This window comes from Podarcis liolepis, assembly GCF_965112155.1.
Source record: "Podarcis liolepis genome assembly, chromosome: 7".
Lineage (NCBI taxonomy): Eukaryota > Metazoa > Chordata > Lepidosauria > Squamata > Lacertidae > Podarcis > Podarcis liolepis.
In genome coordinates, this window is record NC_139561.1 from 66003261 (window position 1) to 66021743 (window position 18483).

General features: G+C 46.1%; 2 protein-coding genes across 2 annotated transcripts in view; one reads left to right on the plus strand and one right to left on the minus strand.

The window, feature by feature from the left end:
- LOC310710816 (membrane progestin receptor alpha-like) overlaps positions 1–18483 on the minus strand; it is a 197989-nt gene that overhangs the window by 110384 nt on the left and 69122 nt on the right. The window lies entirely within an intron of this gene.
- The window catches only part of SELENON (selenoprotein N), a 32996-nt gene that overhangs the window by 3870 nt on the left and 10643 nt on the right, over positions 1–18483 (plus strand). Inside the window, exons 2-6 of the mRNA XM_083511965.1 lie at positions 6747–6864; positions 14260–14390; positions 14746–14958; positions 15989–16113; positions 17153–17290. Of these exons, the coding sequence (XP_083368091.1) occupies positions 6747–6864; positions 14260–14390; positions 14746–14958; positions 15989–16113; positions 17153–17290 (725 nt within the window). The remainder of the gene's footprint in view (positions 1–6746; positions 6865–14259; positions 14391–14745; positions 14959–15988; positions 16114–17152; positions 17291–18483) is intronic.

The following is an 18483-nucleotide window of genomic DNA, read 5'->3' on the forward strand; positions in this document are numbered from 1 at the left end:
TAGATTTAAGTATTTCCAAGTGGGAAGTGCCAGGTGCTGCCTAGGAATTTGAGGAAAACAGAAGTCCTTTGGAGGTTTTTAAGCAGGGGTTGGATGGCCATCTGTCATGGATGCTTCAGTTGAGATTCCTGCATTGCAGAGGGTTGGACTAGATGACCCTTGGAGTCCCTTCCAACTCCACAATTCTATGATCTCCAGTGCCAGAGGCAACATGCCTCTGAGACTGTGTGCACACCATACCTCAAAGCACATTTAAAGTGCGCACACGCTACAAGAATCCTGGGAACTGAAGGATGCTTGAAAATGCTGCTCTTTTGCGTAAACTAAGTTAACAGGATTCTTTTTGGGTGGGTGGGTGGGTGCTTCAGAAGTGCTTTAAATGTGTGGTGTGAATATGAGTTACTGGGGAATGACAGTGAGAGAGGGCTATGGTCTCACGTCCTGCACAAGGGCTTCCCATAGACATCTGGGATGGTCACTGTGGGAACTGAATTCTTCACTAGATGAGCTCTTAGTCTGGTGCTACAGAGCTCTTCCTGAGTGAGGATATCCCATAATTCTTCTTGACAGATAAGCACTGTTTTTAAGTGAACAGGGAAACATTACTGGTGGTTCTTTTCCTCATTACTTTGAATGAGGTACACCTAGCAAGCTTTTTTGTAGACTGTGATCAAGGCCGGATTAATACCCTAATTGCTGTCCTGTTTGTTTATGTGCAAGCTGAGAAGTCAAGTTTTCCCTTGCCTGCCCATCATATTGGGCATGCCTATATTACAAATGTAAACTCTTTTTATCAGTCTCCCCCTGGCCGCTCCCCACAAACTCTTAGGGAGTTCTGAGAGGGTGCTTGGGATCTTTATCAAATGATAAATCCCAGGATTATTTGCAGGAGACCGTGATGCTGTTATAAATAAGCCAATGTATTTTCCATATAGCTGAATCCAGAGAGTGTGGCCACTTGCTCTGTCAGTAGGGAGAATAGCCGCCAGAGCAAGAAATGTACTTACAGAGGAGAATAGAGATTTTCAGCTTCTGCAAGAGCTGCTGTATTCTTTGATGTTTGGCAGCGCAGTCTGGGAGAAGAGAGAGAGTGTTTCTCTCGGCTCCAGGCTTCCTTTCCCATGCTTTTCTTTTGTTTCCTTCCTATGAGCAGAAGCAATGTGGTATCAAGGCCAGCTCTAGGTTTTGGACGGTCCCTTTGGCAAGATGCTCAGTTGGTTAGAGTGTGGTGCTGATAATACCAAGGTTGCAAGTTCAGTCCCTGTATAGAGAGCTGCATATTCCTTCATTGCAGGGGGCTGGACTAGATGATCCTCAGGGTCCCTTCCAACTGTGATTCTATGACCCTTTTCCTCAGAGAGTGGGCCCATCTCCTCCTTGCCACTATCATAAGGACATAACATACATAAGTGTCAGGATAAAAAAATTCCTTCCAGTAGCACCTTAAAGACCAACTAAGTTAGTTCTTGGTATGAGCTTTCGTGTGCATGCACACTTCTTCAGATACACAGATAAGTGTCAGGAGTTCAGCCTACACTCGAGTAGGGCCCTGGCAGAGACACATGCCCGACTGGCATGTTCTCTCCCTCCTGGTCGATTGTTCAGGAGCTTCAAAAGCTTTCTTCTGCCCAAACATCACAGCGACCGATGCCAACTGACAATGGCACACTTAGGGATCCGCAGAGTTTGCGCAACTTGCGTAACAGACCTCAGCAACTCAGCATTTTGGCTAATCTACTTTATTTACATATAAACACACGTGGAGCACTGCAACATGGCTCCCTCTCTCTCTAGCATCAGACATCAAAGAGGGGAAAAACAAAGGACAATAGTCCCACTTCATGCAACACAGTAACACAAACATCCTGTTTCCGTCACTTCCCACTCTGTGGCGTCAAAACATACACCGTCATGTGAAAGACAACAATCCTATGACTGCAATCATGGAGCAGGAATTCTAACAATAAGAAGAGCCCTGCTGGATCAGGTCAAAGCCCATTCTAGACCAATATCATGTTCTCACAGGGGCCAACCAGATGCCTGTGGGACCTGGACACAAGAACACTCTTCCCTCCAGCTTTTTCCAGCCATTGGTATTCAGAAGTATTGCTGTCAGTGCCTACAACTGTGTAGGCAGAGTATAGTCATCATGGCTAGGAGCCTTTGATAGTCTTCTCCTCCATGAATTTGTCTAATCTTTTAAAGCCACCCACGTTGGTGGTCATCATTGCTCCTTGTGGGAGCATATTGCATCCTTTAACTATGGGCTGCTTGAAGAAGTCTTCCTTTTGTCTGTCCTGAATCTTCCAACATTGGATGTCCATTAGATCTAGTGTTAGAAGAGAGGGGGGGGGACCCCTTCTTTCTATCCACTTTCTCCATGCGATGCATAATTTTATATACCTAGTTTTTGGAGGAGGAAAACAAGAAAAAAAATGTTCTGAATCTCAGAAGCCAGAACAGCAAGAGGGATCGCTGCGCAGGGAAAGCAGCAATCCCTCTTGCTGTTCTGGCTTCTGTGATAGCTGTGCAGCCTGCATTCGCTCCATAAGACGCACACACATTTCCCCTTACTTTTTAGGAGGGAAAAAGTGAGTCATATAGAGCAAAAAATACGGTACTTATACACATCATCGCTGACCACGAAGTGCACCTGACAATAGCCTTGACCCGCTGCCAGAGATGTCCTCGCCCCTGATACCTAGTGGCACCTGGGCCCTCTGCTAGGCTTTCAGCTCCAGCTTGGGCTTCCAGCTTCTTCTGAATCCAGGCTTTGTGTCCCTTGCCAGCTTGTCTTTGCTTTTTGTCTGCTTGGTGCAGCCCTGGATCTGCCCTACAAGACACTTGAGTGCTTTCCTGACGGTAATTGACAAGAGCAGCACCTTCCAGGCAGCATTAGCATCCTTTTAGGCTGGCAGGCGGCAGATGGAAAATAAACGGGTTTGGGAGCTGTGGGAACACTAATGGTGTCACAGGCAGCACAGAATCACTGCAGCTTGAACTGCAGAGAGAAGGAGACTCGTTGCACTGGGAGGAGAAGACTCCTTGCCTGCAGGGAAGAGAGCAGAGTAGCCAACGGAAATGCAACTTGTATGAATCCGCCCAAGGCTGTGCCTCATCAGCCTAGAAATGGGCTTGCTGGTGTTGGCAGTCCCTCCCATTTGCTATGTATAAGGGATTGGCCTGAGTCGCTAATATCCTTAAAACAGACTAAATGAAGCAAAATTTTACGCCACTGCAATAGGAGTGAGCTTAGCTTGAAAGAATGCAATGAGAACTTCACCCTGATCTGGCTTATGGAAGCTGGAGCAAGAAAGAGTTTTGGATTTGATATCCCGCTTTATCACTACCCTAAGGAGTCCCAAAGCGGCTAACAATCTCCTTTTCCCTCCCTCCCCCACAACAAACACTCTGTGAGGTGAGTGGGGCTGAGAGACTTCAGAGAAGTGTGACTGGCCCAAGGTCACCCAGCAGCTGCATGTGGAGGAGCGGGGAAGCGAACCTGGTTCACCAGATTACGAGTCCACCGCTCTTAACCACTACACCACACTGGCTGTGACTATTATTTAATACTTTACAGCCTCCCAGTGTTTTAGGAGCGCATGACATGACCTCTCCCATTTCTGTCAATGTGGATTGTGCAGTAGAAATTTCTGAATGAATTCCGCCCAGCTGAATGTTAAATGTAAGGGATTTTGTCCTGCTCAACGCTAAGAAGCTGGGATGGGCTGTTGTAGGGTTACACCAGGCTTTTGGTGAGTTGGGAAGGAATGTTTCCCAGTGCTTAAAACTCTCCACTTTTTCTGACCCAGGGAATGCAAATCATCTTCACTTTGCCCAAGTCAGTGTATAGCTTGGATTTCTTGAGTTCAAGAATTAAGAAATGTTTTGGTATGGAAAATACTTCGTCGTTGAGGAAGCTCAGTGGTAGAGCCCATGGATTGCATCTGATGCTAGTGCTACACAGAGTAAACCCATTAAAATAAGTAGACATGACTAACATGGGTCCATTGTTTTCAATAGGTCTACTCTGAGGAGAACTTCTTTTGCATACAGTGCAAAAGAACCCAGATTTATCTCCAGGAAGGGCCCCAATCAGAAACCCTGCAGAGCAAGATGGACCAATGGGTCTGGCTAATCACAAACCTTCCTGTGCAGGAGGTTTTCCAGGATTTTATGAGAAAGGAGCATAGCTCAGTGATAGAGCACCTGCTTAGCATGCAGAATCCCCATCATCTCTGAATAGACTCCTCTGTGAAACTGGAGAGCATGGACTATACTGAGTTAATTGTCTGACTTGCAATGGTAGCTCACCATGTTCCTCTAGTCACAGCCAGTTCATTTATATATTTCATTGTGCTCAAAGCAGTTCACTGAAAATAAAGTGGCAGCAGTCTAAATACAATTAACAGCACCTTCTTATTGGTGATGCCTTTCTTGCCTTAGCATATCTTAATTTGCTGTTCAAAGAGTGAAGAAGCTAGGAGGGCTGCCCTTAGAGGTTTTGCTGCAGCAGAAACTCCAAATAGCGGCTTCCAGGTACGCACTCTCATTGACATGGGGCACAAGGCCCAGTGAATTGAGGGATTGTGACCCAGGTGCGAAATCAACCCACCTCCTTTAACGGCACCACCTCGCCTTGCATCATTGCAGGGCTCCCTCTAGAATGAGGGGGGGGGGCGAATGCAACCTTCCAGGCCTCACCACCTGACCTTTAAGACTCTCTCCAGCCCTGCTTTGCACCCCTTTGGAGTGTTTTTGCCTTTGCAGGAATGTGTCCTTGGATTGCAATACAGTGGTACCTTGGTTTACAACCATAATCCATTCTGGAGGTCCGGTTGTAAACCAGAACAGGTTGTAACCCAAGGTGTGCTTTCGCCAATGGGGCCTCCCCCCCAAAGTTGGTTGTAATCCAAAAAAAAGGGACACGCACTTCCGGGCTTGACATGGTTGTAATCCAAAACGGTTGTAATCCAAAGCGCTTGCAAACCAAGGTACCACTATAATGCCTTTTGCTTTCCTGGATGCAGGCTAGAGATTGGTGTGTGTGTGTGTGTGTGTGTGTGTGTGTGTGTGTGTGTGTGTGTGTGCGTGTGTGTAGAAACCAACCTACGGTACAAAGGTAAAATTTGCAGTCAGTGCTCCACCCGTTTTTGCATTTGGCCTACCCACTGGAAGGCTGCCCAGAAGGGAATGCAACCCTTGAACTGGGAAAGGTTCCCCCTACCCCTGCTCTGGAATTTAAGGCTCTCTGGGTACTCCTCTTCCTCTGAGAACCTAGCTGGCAGAACTGAAACATGTAAGACTGGGATACCTGGGTTGCTGGCTTCACTGTTACTTCAGTTCACATGCATCTTCACATGTTTCAGCTGCTCCCAACTCCCTCAGTTCTGTGACTTTAGACAGTCATGTTTTATTGCCATATAGGAATTGCCACTCTGCTGTCAGCGCCACTTGGAAACCCAAGTAGCCTGAAGTGGTCTCAGTATCCACCCAAACTACTGCACTTTCCGCATTCACAGTGTGTCCATATCCTTAATTTGGATTTGGAGCTGCTCCCTGGTGCGTTTCGGAAGGTGAAATGTGACTGTAACCTTTACGGTTCATGCACGGGGTTGGTTATATAAGTCCATGCTATCAGAGGAGTGCAGATCAAGCTCCACGGTTCACTGGCCTGCGCTGAGCCAAACAAAAATATCTGCAGGTCTGCCAGCTACCTGTGGACAATTCCCTGGCAGTTCGGGTGAGTCTGATGTGATTTCCATGGCAGGGATGCTCCTTGACTAACAAACGGAGTGTGGATTATTTAGGTAGGTTTTCCTTAAGGAAAAAGAAAGAAAAGACTTTCATATTTTTCTTCTTGCAAAATCAAATGCGATTCATGTGTGCCAGTTTGGGCCCCAACCGTGCAGGGAGACCAAGCCATACTCTAAAGAGAGTCTAATTAAGCAGTGAAGAATGTAAGGAAGTCTCTGTTGGATTCAACCAAGGCCCTATCTAGACCTTTTCTCCAGAGAGAGAGAGAAGGGAAGCAGAACCACTCCACCAAGTCTCAACTCTTGCCTGTCCTTGAATTGTTTCCAGTTAATCCAGGAGTAGCCAGTGTGGCACCCTCAAGATGTTTCTGGATTCCAGCTCCCATCATCCATGACTTTTAGCAGTGCTGGCTGGGGCTGATGGGAACTAGAGTCCAACAACATCTGTTCTGTTCAAAATTGGGGGGCACCCTCCTCCAACCTTTAAAGTTAAAAGCAAACTTGTGAGATCTGATCACTGATCTCTTGCATCTCCTCTGTTTGGAACCTCAGCCCACTTAATATATCCAATGAAGCATTCTCCTGCCTCCCAAAAGACATGTCAGAGATATCGGGTAGTTTCACAGGTGCCAGAGCAGATTTGTGGTTCTCTAAGCTCAGGTTATAAGTTAAATTGAAATATTTTTATTTAAATTGAATTAATTTAATTTGAATAGCTTCTGAATTATGTATGCTAAACTATTAATTTTATTGTATAGTTTATATTCATTGTTTCAAATTATATGCCTCCCACCCCCTGGTGTAGAAGTTCTTATTTTAATTCTGCACAGAGCCATGTAAATAAATGTATTGTTATTTCAGGCTGTATGCCTAACTCCATTTACCTGACAGTAAGATCTATTGAATTCAGCAGGACCTGCTTATGAGTAGACATGGTTAGGCTTGCGTTGTAACTTGTGCATATCAACACCTCTCTTATTTCCCAAACAGGAGACAGCCCTGAAATCTTTGGGAAACGAAGGTCTTTTCCTGTTTGCGTCCCTGGATACGAACAATGACCTGTACATCAGTCCTGAGGAGTTCAAACCAATTGCAGAGAAGCTAACTGGTAGGCATCTAATTTTTTGAGTAGACAAATACAAATACATGTTCATCTTGCTTTTTAAAAAAACCCAAAACAAACCAAAACCAAAACCATGGCCCTTGAGCACAGATTGTCTAGTTCTTGCATTGGGTTTGTCATTCATTCATTGTCTGCTTGATATCCAGAGGAGAGGACAACGACATTCCAGCCATTTTTTTCCAGCTGGAAAACTGAAGTGATAATCCAGACCAGGCTTTTCTAACCTGGTCCCCTCTGGCTATTTTGGACTACAGTGCCCATCAGCCCTAGCTGGCACAGTCGTGTCAGCTGGGGCTGATGGGAGTTTTGGTTCAAAATAGCCAGATGGCAATAGGTTAGCAAAAAGCGTTTGAAACCATCTCATTCTCTTGTTACCACTGGTTCCCTATGCAGGCGTGGAACTGCTGTTATAGGTCTCCCAGTGCTGGTGAAATTGGGTTCGAAATCAAAGCACCTCAGGGGAAGAGGGCGAAGCTTCCAGAGATAGGGCACATCCAGTGGTGGTTCCAACAGCAAAAGAGCAGCAAACATCTAGTGAAAATGAACAGTTAGTAAGAGTTTGTTGTTGTTGTTGTTTAGTCGTGTCCGACTCTTCGTGACCCCATGCACCAGAGCACGCCAGGCACTACTGTCTTCCACTGCCTCCCGCAGTTTGGTCAGGCTCATGTTTGTAGCTTCGAGAACACTGTCCAACCATCTCATCCTCTGTCGTCCCCTTCTCCTTGTGCCCTCCATCTTTCCCAACATCAGGGGCTTTTCCAGGGAGTCTTCTCTTCTCATGAGGTGGCCAAAGTATTGAAACCTCAGCTTCACGATCTGTCCTTCCAGTGAGCACTCAGGGCCGATTTCCTTTTCTCTTAGTAAGAGTTATGCATGGGTAAAATTCTATTTTATTTTTACTTTTAAGAAACATTCTTAACCTGTGCTATGACTACGTGGTCCCCAAGGCAGCTTGCAACTCGTCACGTACAGCGATGGTGTCATAAAAAGGCAAAACAATTAACATATAAGATAGATGAAAAATCCCAAGCACAGGATCATAAAACCCTGCGCAGCGGGGGACAGCATAAAACAGAATTGCTCATTAATCTCTCATCATTAAAAGCCCAGGCAAAAAGGAACAGATCTTTGCCAGGGACCTAAATGCCACTAAAGTGCATGCATTTTAAAGGTCAGCCTTAAATATGTGCCTTTCACAGTATATATATGTCAGGATCCCATCTGACCCATGACCTTTCCCCCGGAAGAGGCTTAGGACTCTGCAGAGAACCCCACTGCAGCTGAGGACCTGGAGGAACTAGCAATAGTCCCAAGGCAGTTTGAACAGTCCCATCTTGCTTGGGCTACCCCAATCCCCTCTTCTTGCCCTATCCCAAGCCCCTCCTTGGTCCCCGATTTTCCCCTTTGATTTTGAGCTAAAGTGTCATGGCAGGGGGATCATGGATGTCACGCAGGTAAGTCTTCCCGTCTTGAGTCTCATTCAACACCATTTCCTCTTCTGGCTGCTGTTCCTTCTATGTTGGTCACATAAGGGAGCCATCCCAATTGGTGACCCTTTCTTAAACAGGATGATGTCACGATGCTAAGTAGCCTATCCGATATGCCGTCTGATGAAACCACTGAAAACAATAGATTAATAAGTCAACATCTGGGCGGAAAGGAATGGCAGAAGTCACTAAGAAGGGGAAGTTGTTTTGTTTTTCTTTTTGGGAACCAATGGAACTATTTTTTTAAAAAACCAGTATCTTTAGCTAAGCTCTGCTTTCATTGTGTGTGAGTACCATAGCTATTTGCATGGCTTAGGCGGCAATCCTATGTACGCTGAGCTTGGAGGAAGCCTCGCTGAGCTGGGTCTAACTTCTGAGTAGAAATGCATAGGCTTGCACTGTTAAGCAGCATAATCTAAAGGGATGCCCAATGTCCAGGAAGCATTGATGACTACCTGAAAGCATCTGCTGATAGCAACGCAGCAACCATTCCATGTTTCTTCTGGAGCGGCTGCTCAGGGACCTCCTAGCAACCCGTGCAGCTCCATTAAGCACCAAGAGCAGGCAGGTGACCCAAATGAGTTTCAGGTCTTTGCAGAGACTGTTTTGAAAAGTGTGCCATCTTGAAGTCCCCCTTGGGTGTGCAAATGACCTGCCTCTTGGTGTTTTCTTGGGAAAACAAACATCATAAGCATATAAAAACTGGAGATCTCTTGGCGGGTGGGGTGGGGTGGGTGTTAGCTGCCCCCAGCACACAACTGCTCTTGCCTTAATTCTCTTTGCTCAAGCCCTAGACTGATTTACACAACGAAAGGCTGCTAAGCTTTCTGTGTTTTTCGAAAGGCTTATGCACCAGACGCCTCTTTCACAAAGGGCAATTTTTCTAAATCTGCGGTTCCTATTGTCGGACTTGCAGAACTGCACGCGTTGGCTTTGTCTGGGGCTTAAAGGGGATTCAGAGCAGCTGAATGCAAGAGATATGCTCTGCAGTAATGTGACCGGAGAGCTGGCGGGTGGCGAGACGCAAGCAATCTCGGGGATCTTTTTGCATACAGAAATTGCGGCGCTTCCACCTGCTGGTTACTTGTGGGCTTGATGGCGCTTGCTTGGGCAGCCCTCCCGATTGCTCTCACAGCCAGCGCAGAGGGGAGCGGGATTCAGGCGGCCCTTGTTTCCTGCCCATCTGCAGAGCAGATAAAGGGGATGGTGACACCAGTGTGGGTTCTGCAGTCCTCACAGCTGGCTGCCTATTGTGCTTGCAAGAGCACAAACATTTCTGCCCCTGCGCTGTCGTGTCAGACAAAGAGCAGAAACAGGGGCTCTGTGGGCATGACCCAACACAGCAGCGACCAGTTTAGTCATCCTGGGAGATCAGGCTCTTCCCAGCCAAACTCCTCAGGGGCTGGCAGCACATTGTTTGCCCCCTCCCCAGGCTGAAAAACTTAGCCGCTAGGTACAAAGTGGTTCCTCCTGGTTGCAGCCAGGGGTAGGAAAAGTGGCTGCCTGGAATTAGAGTACAGACTGTATGCTTGCCCACAGGTCTCTCCTTGCCAGTCACAGCCTTGATATGCCCGCTTGGGGAATGTAGCAGAACGGCAGCAGTTCACAGAAACGGTGTGTGCTTTTGCACACTCAAGCTGAGAACATGCACAAGAAATGAAAGAGCCTTGTTCAAAGCAGAATGCGAAGGAGTTGCTGGCGGTCTGTTGGTGCCCCCTGCTGCACAGAGATAGAATTGCTCAGCTGGATGCTTCGTTTGGCTCTTCATCCTTCCCAGCCTTAGGGCCAACGATACACCTTAGTAGTAAGAATGTGGGCCGAGCGTGTTTGGGTTTAGTTGTGCTTGTGGCGAAGTGAAAGCGTGATACCTTCATGAAGACGTGTGGGTTGCATCGTCTTGCAAACTAGGCATGCAGGTGAGCATTGGTGCAACCACCACGAACCCACACCAGTTCAGCCTATGTCTTCAACATGTCTCTGTCATCATGTAACACAGAAAAACCCATCCTCAAACAGTCTTTCAATGGCCAGTCGTTCTAGGGTGCAGCAGGTGCAGGGGGAGACTAAGGCTGTTTATATTGTTCTGCCTAGCCTAGCTGCCATCCAGTCCCTTCCCTCTTGGACTCCAGACAGCTGCTACCACCATCTGGGTGAGAGGCAAAGAAAGCAAGGCCCTTCCGTTGACCTGTCTTGACAACTATTCACCCTGGTTTCTGCCAGTTGATTCTCCTTCATAGGAACATAAGAAGTGTCCTGCTGGGTGGGGCCAATGGCCACCTAGTCCAGCATCCTGTTCTCACAGTGGCCAACCAGGTGTCTTCATGGGAAGCCCTCCAGCAGGACCTGAATGTATCTGCAACTCTCCCCCTTGTGAGCCTCAATAGAAGGCATACAGAGGAGGTAGCTTGTAGCCGTTGTGGCTAGTAGCCATTAGCATTACCCTCTGAATTTGACTGATTCTCTTTTGAAGTCATCCAAGCAGGTGGCCCCCATCAGTGCATCTCATGGAAGGAAATTCCACAGTTTAAGGAAGCGCTGTGTTTGTCTGTCCTGAACCTTCCGGCATCTGGCTTCATTGGATAGTCCTGAGAGCTAGAATTATGAGAGAGGAACCTTCCTGCCTTTTACAGTGGTACCTCAGGTTACAGACACTACAGGTTACAGACTCCGCTAACCCAGAAATAGTACCTCAGGTTAAGAACTTGGCTTCAGTATGAGAACAGAAATCACGCGGTGGTGGCGCAGCAGCAGCTGCGGGAGGCCCCATTAGCTCAGGTTAAGAACAGTTTCAGGTTAAGAACGGACCTCCGGAACAAATTAAGTTCTTAACCCGAGGTACCACTGTATTTTACTTTTACTTTCCTTTCTTTCCTCCCTAAAGTGTCTTTTATTTACCTTTTAGCAGGGCCTGTGTGGTTTCCAGTTGTACAATGCCTCGCATTTTTTGTGATGCATACATGAATTTAGCTTCTCAGGCAGAGCTTCTCAGTGTTTGCTATCTGACTCTATTGGGGATAGCACAGAAAAGGCAGTGCAGGGGAAATTACAGCTTTCTGCAGGACCAAGAGTATATCTGAATGCATAGAGCTGGGATAAGAGACAGAGGAAGTAAAATTATATTTTTATTGAGCCCATTTCTTTCCGGAATGCTTCATTCCAATTTGCATGGTCATAAAGGGTGCTGTAATAATAATAATTATTATAATAAATTCTTCTTATTGCTGTTATTATAGAGTTGTAGAAAAACCAAGCTGGTTCATATCACAGTGAAATGAAAACAGTGCAGGAGGCATACAGACTGGTAGGGGATATGCAGACTTAAATGCGCTGAAAGTTTCACTATATATGGAAGACGCTTGGTTTAATTTATTTAATTTATTTCATAAAATTTATATACCGTTTGATTAGAAAAATAAAAAACCTCAAAGTTTACAGAAAGAATAAAGGAATAAAATTGCTGGTAAAAACAATTACTGTACAACAGTTGCTGAAAACGCTTAGGAATTTGAGACTTGCAATAAACTAAGAAACTCATCAGCATTCTAGATACCTGAATAGGCTCCTCTAAACAGAAATGTTTTTAGCAGGGGCCTAAAAGAGTAAAGTGAAGATGACCAGCCTGATATCATTAGACAGGGAGTTCCAAAGTGTAGGTTCTGGCACAATGAAATATTGATTTCTTACAAATGAGAAAAGAGTATTATATAGCACCTGCAGCAGTGCCAGTTCTGAAAATTGAAGTAGCCAAATGGGCATATAAGGGATAAGGAGATCTCACAGGTAAGCCAGTGCCAGGTTTAAAGTAATACTGGGTTATTAAAAGTTGAGCAAAATTTTTGTATAGCTTTTTCTTATTCGCGTATCTATTTAATTAATATAGTAATTGTATTTTCATAGCAGTGGCATGCATACAAATGAATGGATTTATTTATTTTTTATGCTGTAGTTTTATAAGCAATCATTAATATTAAGAATACTTAATGATTTTAAGTCACAAGCTGCAGTATAATAATCCACATGAAAACTGTTATATGCATTGGGGCGAAATAGTACCGTATTTTTCGCTCTATAACACGCACCTGACCATAACACGCACGTAGTTTTTAGAGGAGGAAAACAAGAAAAAAATATTCTAAACAAAACAGTGGATGTATGATTTTTGTGGTTCATGCTGTGGCCACAGACATGTGATCTGACGGTGAGTTTGGGGTAGCCCAATGCAAAAATCCTGAGGATCCATGTGGGTCCATGCTTTGTAACCACGTTTTTGCCCCATTGCGGCCCCATGAAACAGTGGGTGCGTGTGTGTTTTTTGTGCAGGCTGTAGCCATGGACATGCTATGTGATCTGATGGTGAATTTGGGGTGACCCAGTGCAAAAATCCTGAGGATCCATGTGGATCCGTGCTTTGTAACCACGTTTTAAGTGGGGAGGGAAGGAAAAGCACTCAAGGGACAAGGAGCACACGTGGGGGGGTGTGGAGAAGGGTGCTGCTAATAATGCAGGAGAGGCTCCTCTCCGGCTTTGCTCCTTTAGAACAAGCAGGCTCTGCATCTCTCCCTCCTCCCCAGGAAGGAAACCACGATAGTAACCACTCTGAGACAAATCAAGAAAAAGTGCGACCAACACTCTCCCCCAACAAGCACAGTGAGGTCAACACACACACACACACACACACAGAGAGAGAGAGAGAGAGAGAGAGAACTGGCCCTAAAGTTGCAGGGCGCTGGAAGTCGCAGGGGCGCTGGGGGAGTGAATGGGAAGCAAGAGAAGGAGAACGATCCCTCACACACACACAGACACACAGAGTGTCAATTCTAAAGTCACAGGGGCGCTGGGGGAGTGAATGGGAAGCAAGAGGAAAAGGAGCCCTCACACACAGAGAGACACACAGTGTGGATTCTAAAGTCGCAGGAAGAGTGAATGGGAAGCAAATCACACACAGAGAGACACACAGAGTGTGGATTCTAACGTAGGGAGAGTGAAGGGGAAGCAAGAGGAGAAGCAGCCCTCACGCACACACAGACGCACAGAGTGTGGATTCTAACGTCGGGAGAGTGAAGGGGAAGCAAGAGGAGAAGCAGCCCTCACGCACACACAGACACACAGAGTGTGGATTCTAACGTCGCAGGGGCGCAGGGAGAGTGAAGGGGAAGCAGGAGGAGGAGAACGATAGCTCAAGCACACGCGCGCGCACACACACACACACACAGCCCCTACAGTGCCTAATCCAAAATCGGACAGCAAAAAACTGCAGGCAGGGACAGAGAGCACGGGGTTGTTTTAAAGCAGCCAACTCCCGCTCTGCTTCTCTCCCTCCTTCCCGGCTCCGCTAGCTGACAGGAGCCGCTTACACCCGCTTTGCTGTTTCAAAGCGAGCCACGGACTGCTCACGACTGCAGCAGATTCCCCCGCCATCTGTAGGCATTCGCTCCATAACACGCACAGACATTTCCCCTTACTTTCTAGGAGGAAAAATCTGCGTGTTATGGAGCGAAATTTACGGTATTTTCTTTCAGTAATTTAAATAGTGGAACTTGCAGTTTTCAATGCAATAGGAACTATAATAGATTCACTGTGGCAGGGTGTTTTTTTCTTAATGTAATTTGGATGGTTACTTCTTCAATTGGATTTGTAGGCCACCGATAACATTATGTTAATAATAACACTATGGATGGATCTAGACACATCGAAGAAGCATTTCATTTAAACATGTTGTAAACTTTGTATGAGAAATCGGGTTAGCAAAAACAGAACTCCACAGCGCCATCTGGTGCCACAGCGTTATAATGCACCTACAACACATATAAAGCGCTTTTTCTTTGCCAATGTAGCTGAGTCCTATGTTAATGAAATGCTTACATAAATCTTGTAACCCTTGATCTTTTTTCAGGCATTGCTCCAGTAACTGGGATTGAGGAAGAAGAGATATTGGATCCCAATGGGGAGACTCTTTCTATCATTGCAAAATTCCAGCCCTTGCTTATGGACACAATGACAAAGAGCAAAGACGGTTTCCTTGGAGTGAGTATCACATTTAATTAGTGCTGCAAGTTTTAATCAGTAGATCAGTCAACTAGAAGCAGGATTGATATGAAGGCTGGTCCAGTTTTAACCATCAGGTCAATGAATTAAATGTGTGCTTGTTTTTCTTTTGCTCCAATTATGGTATATTGCTGTAACTGGGAATGCAAAATAAAGTGCTAGGCAGTCTTTCCTTCTAGTAATAGCTTTGTTCAGGCATTGCACCAAACCGTGGTTAAGAAAGCTTACGTATGGAGCAATAGTGTAATATCTGAATGTCTTGTGATCCGTCAGCCTCCTAAAGTGGAAGAGGCTTCACAGGGCTGCTTCCTAACGTGTCTCTCTGGCTCTGCAGATTTCTCACATTGCCCTTTCTGGGCTTCGCAACTGGACGGCTCCGGCTTCCCCTCTGAGCTTGATGTTCGCCCAGCAATTCAAGGCCTTCCTTCCGCCAAAGAATAAACTGGAACTTGCTGATCCTTGGTGGGTGATTCCCAGTGAGCTGAACATCTTTACTGGGTACCTTCCCAACAACCGTTTCTACCCTCCGGCCCCCAAGGGGAAAGAGGTAGGCGAAGTGTTCATCATGGCCATCAATTGGAAGGCTAGGGAGTAGTAACAATGGATCGTGTTTTGAGTGTTCAGAGTGCTTCATAGACGGCCTCCTTGCAATCCCATCTAAATCTTTATTGCTTGGCCAAAAGCCGTCTGCAGCTATAAGATAGCATGGTAAAAAGTGGGACACTGCTCAGCTATGGTGAAGACACAAACGAGTAAGAGAGCCCATTACTATATTCAAAGTAGATATTCTTACATACAGCTAACTCTCAACTTTCACACATTGAACTTGTGCACATTCAGTTTTAGGTGCTTGGCAAAAAAAAAAAAAAAATAGAAGTGGGGTGGAAAGGGGGCAGGCGGCTGACTTTGGCAATCCCGTCTGCCATTGAATCCAATGTGCTTTGATTATATGCGATTTTGGCTTTACGCGCTGTCTCCAGAATGTAACCCCAGCGTAAGTTAAGTGTCACCTGTGCACTGATCTACTTAACAGAACTGCTGTATCCCTAGTTTGATGCTTGAGGACGTGGATTCTGATAACAGCCTCTACTTCTTGGGGGCTCATATTAGTGCTTGCTGGCATTTGGATAACAGCGCCATGCGGACACTATGAAAAATGTGAGCAGCACTGATTCCGCAATAGACTCCCTTTTGGGAGCACCCCAGATGCGCAGGGTGGTTCACTCAATTCTAGCACGTGGCTTGAGAGGAATTGGTGAAGGGACCTTCCTTGCATGTGATATTTTGAGTTCAGTGGCATCTGAACTGTGCAGAACAGTGAAAACAAGCAGATCCGTTTCCAGTCCTTGGCTGCCGTTTTCTGGAAAGATGGAGTATGACATGTTAAAGCTCACTAAGAGCAATATTCAGAATGCTAGCGGCTATAAACGGTTGAAAGAGGCTAAGAAAACAGAGAAGATGACCTTTCTTAGTCAGGTGTGGTTATTGAACGTGGCCTTGAAGGGGAGTAGTTTTGGGATCTTAGGTTCACTGGCTGCAGCCTGCTGTAATCCCCTGTACTTTTCCCCCCAACATAGGTCATCATCCACAAACTCTTGAGTATGTTCCACCCCCGGCCATTTGTGAAAACTCGGTTTGCCCCTCAAGGAGCCGTGGCCTGCATCCAAGCTGTTGCCGAGTTCTACTATAAGATAGCCTTCAGGTAAAATTGCTTAAGGGGAGGACGCTTGCGGTTAGACGGGTTGAGTAAATGTTACCTCTGCGTAACCTTTGCCGTTTCTTCTATGCTGTGAGCCTGCAGGCAGGGACTGCTTTGTTTAACTGACTGCATGTAAGCCACTCTGGGAGTCTTTTTGGCCAGGGTACAAATGCTCATAAATGCATGAATTGTTGTTCTTTCTTGATCAGCTTTCCTTGCATTGATATGGGCCACATTTGTACATCTGCTTCCCTCTGCATAGATACTGGCTTGCTTCACTCCTCCTTGCTTGTGCTGGGAGAAGCAAACCCATGTTCCCTGTCCAAACCAGGGTTCATGGGTTGTTTCACTCCAACACACCACAAGGGCTAGCTTATTGTCATGGTTTATTTGTAGTGCAAATCCCAGGAATCATGGGCTATTTCTCCCTAGCTTGGGGAGGAGTGAAGCAGGACATTCAACTCATGCACAGTAAACCATGGTTTAGAGCTTACTCACAGGGATGTGCTATAGCTGCCGTTAAGCAATATCATAGGAGTTGCATGGACCATGTGGGTACTCCCCACATCAGCAGTGTCCTCTGTGGGAGCCGCTTGACGTTGTCATGGCAAGCCCCCATGTGATACAAGCGACCAGTGAGATGCAGAGTTTCATATATTGATGCAAGAACACTACAAAGATAAATTAGACTTCAAACCATAGTGATGGCTCCATCTTAGGAGGGAGGCCTAGAGTGTTTCCAACAAATGATAGAGCAGCTACCAAGCATACTTCCCATCCAGAAATCTGTTGCAGAACTGCAAATATGGTAAATACAGGTAGTTATACTGTATGTGCAGATGTCGGTGGAAGAGAAAGTGTCCTTTATGGGCGAGAGTTGTGTGGGACTCTAGGATATGGTCCCATGCTTTTGCCCCCAGCCTAGGCCTCTCATTCAATGGCAAACACCATTAGCCACATAGCAGCTGGGCCTACTCTTGGCTTCTTAGCCTTCCTCAGGACACCTAATTGCTTGGTGACATTCTCCCTTATTTTCTTCCAGGATCCATGCAGAGTTCCAGCTAAATGAGCCTCCCGATTTCCCGTTCTGGTTTTCCCCTGCCCAGTTCACAGGCTATGTCGTCCTCGCCAAGGACTCCTCCCACGTTCGAGAATTCAAGCTGTTTGTTCCTAACAACAGGTGAGGGTTGCCCCACTTCCAACATCTTCTGATTAGAGACAAACACACAAATGCCTTTTAACTTGAACGTGCAAGCTCCACACATTTGATTATTTTGCATTATTCTACGTAAAGTCTGGCTTCTGAGATTTACATAATAAGTGTTTTGGAAGTTGTTCATTTGTAGAACAAGATCAGCTTGGCTTATGCTTCAGTTCTTAATAGATTTAAAGCTTGTCTCTTTAAGAACACAAGATAGGAATATAAGACTCCACCTTACGCCGAGTCAGACATTTGGTCCACCTAGCTAAGTAGTGTCGGTATTGACTGGCAGTGGCTCTCCAGTTTCATGCAGCAGTCGCCCTCAGCCCTACTTGAAGATGCTGAGGGTCAAACCTGGGACTTTCTGCGTGCAAAACAGATGCTGTACCAGTGAGACCAGGTGTTTCCTCTTTCCCCAGTGAACCTGCACATGCACTTACGTCAGCACCAGAGGCCCTGCTCTGTGTCCCCAGGGCAGCTAAGGTTTGCTAGGTGAGCAGAATGCTCTCCTGAGAGACACCAACCAGGCCTTACCACTGCTGGCCTCTTTGCAAGGAGCAAAGGCATGGAGTTGCATTCAGCTAAGTCCTACTCAGGGTAAACCCACTGAAATGAATAAACCTAAGTTTTTCATGTCCATTAACTTCAATGGGTCTTCTCTGAGTAGGACTAGCATTGGATACTGCTACTGGCAGTTAATTTATTTCATATACCTACATACCCCTTCTCTCCCAAGGTGGTTTACGATTAATGTTTTAAAATAGTAATACAAACAAATGGTATAGAATTTAGGCCAACAGACCAAATGAACTGGTGGCGTGAGGTCCCTGGCCTAGACCTCCTTGCTTCTAGCTTCCTCCAGGGGACACCCATGTCTAAAGTAGCTATAAAGAAAGAGGAGAGGGGCTACATCAGGGAGGAGGCACCTATGGTCATCTATTTGTTTTTGGACTACAGTTCCCATCATCCCTGGCCGTTGCCCATGCTAGCTGGGGCCAGTAGGAATTGGGAGTCCCAACAAGATCTGGAGGGTCACAAGTTCCCCATCCCTGGACTGCCCCCAACATTGTCTCAGGCCACTGATAGTCCTTCAGTAGTTGATGGTATGTTCTCCTTGCTTCTCTACTTCTGTCTTCCATCAGGGTGCACAGGTATTTCTTTAAAAAATAACA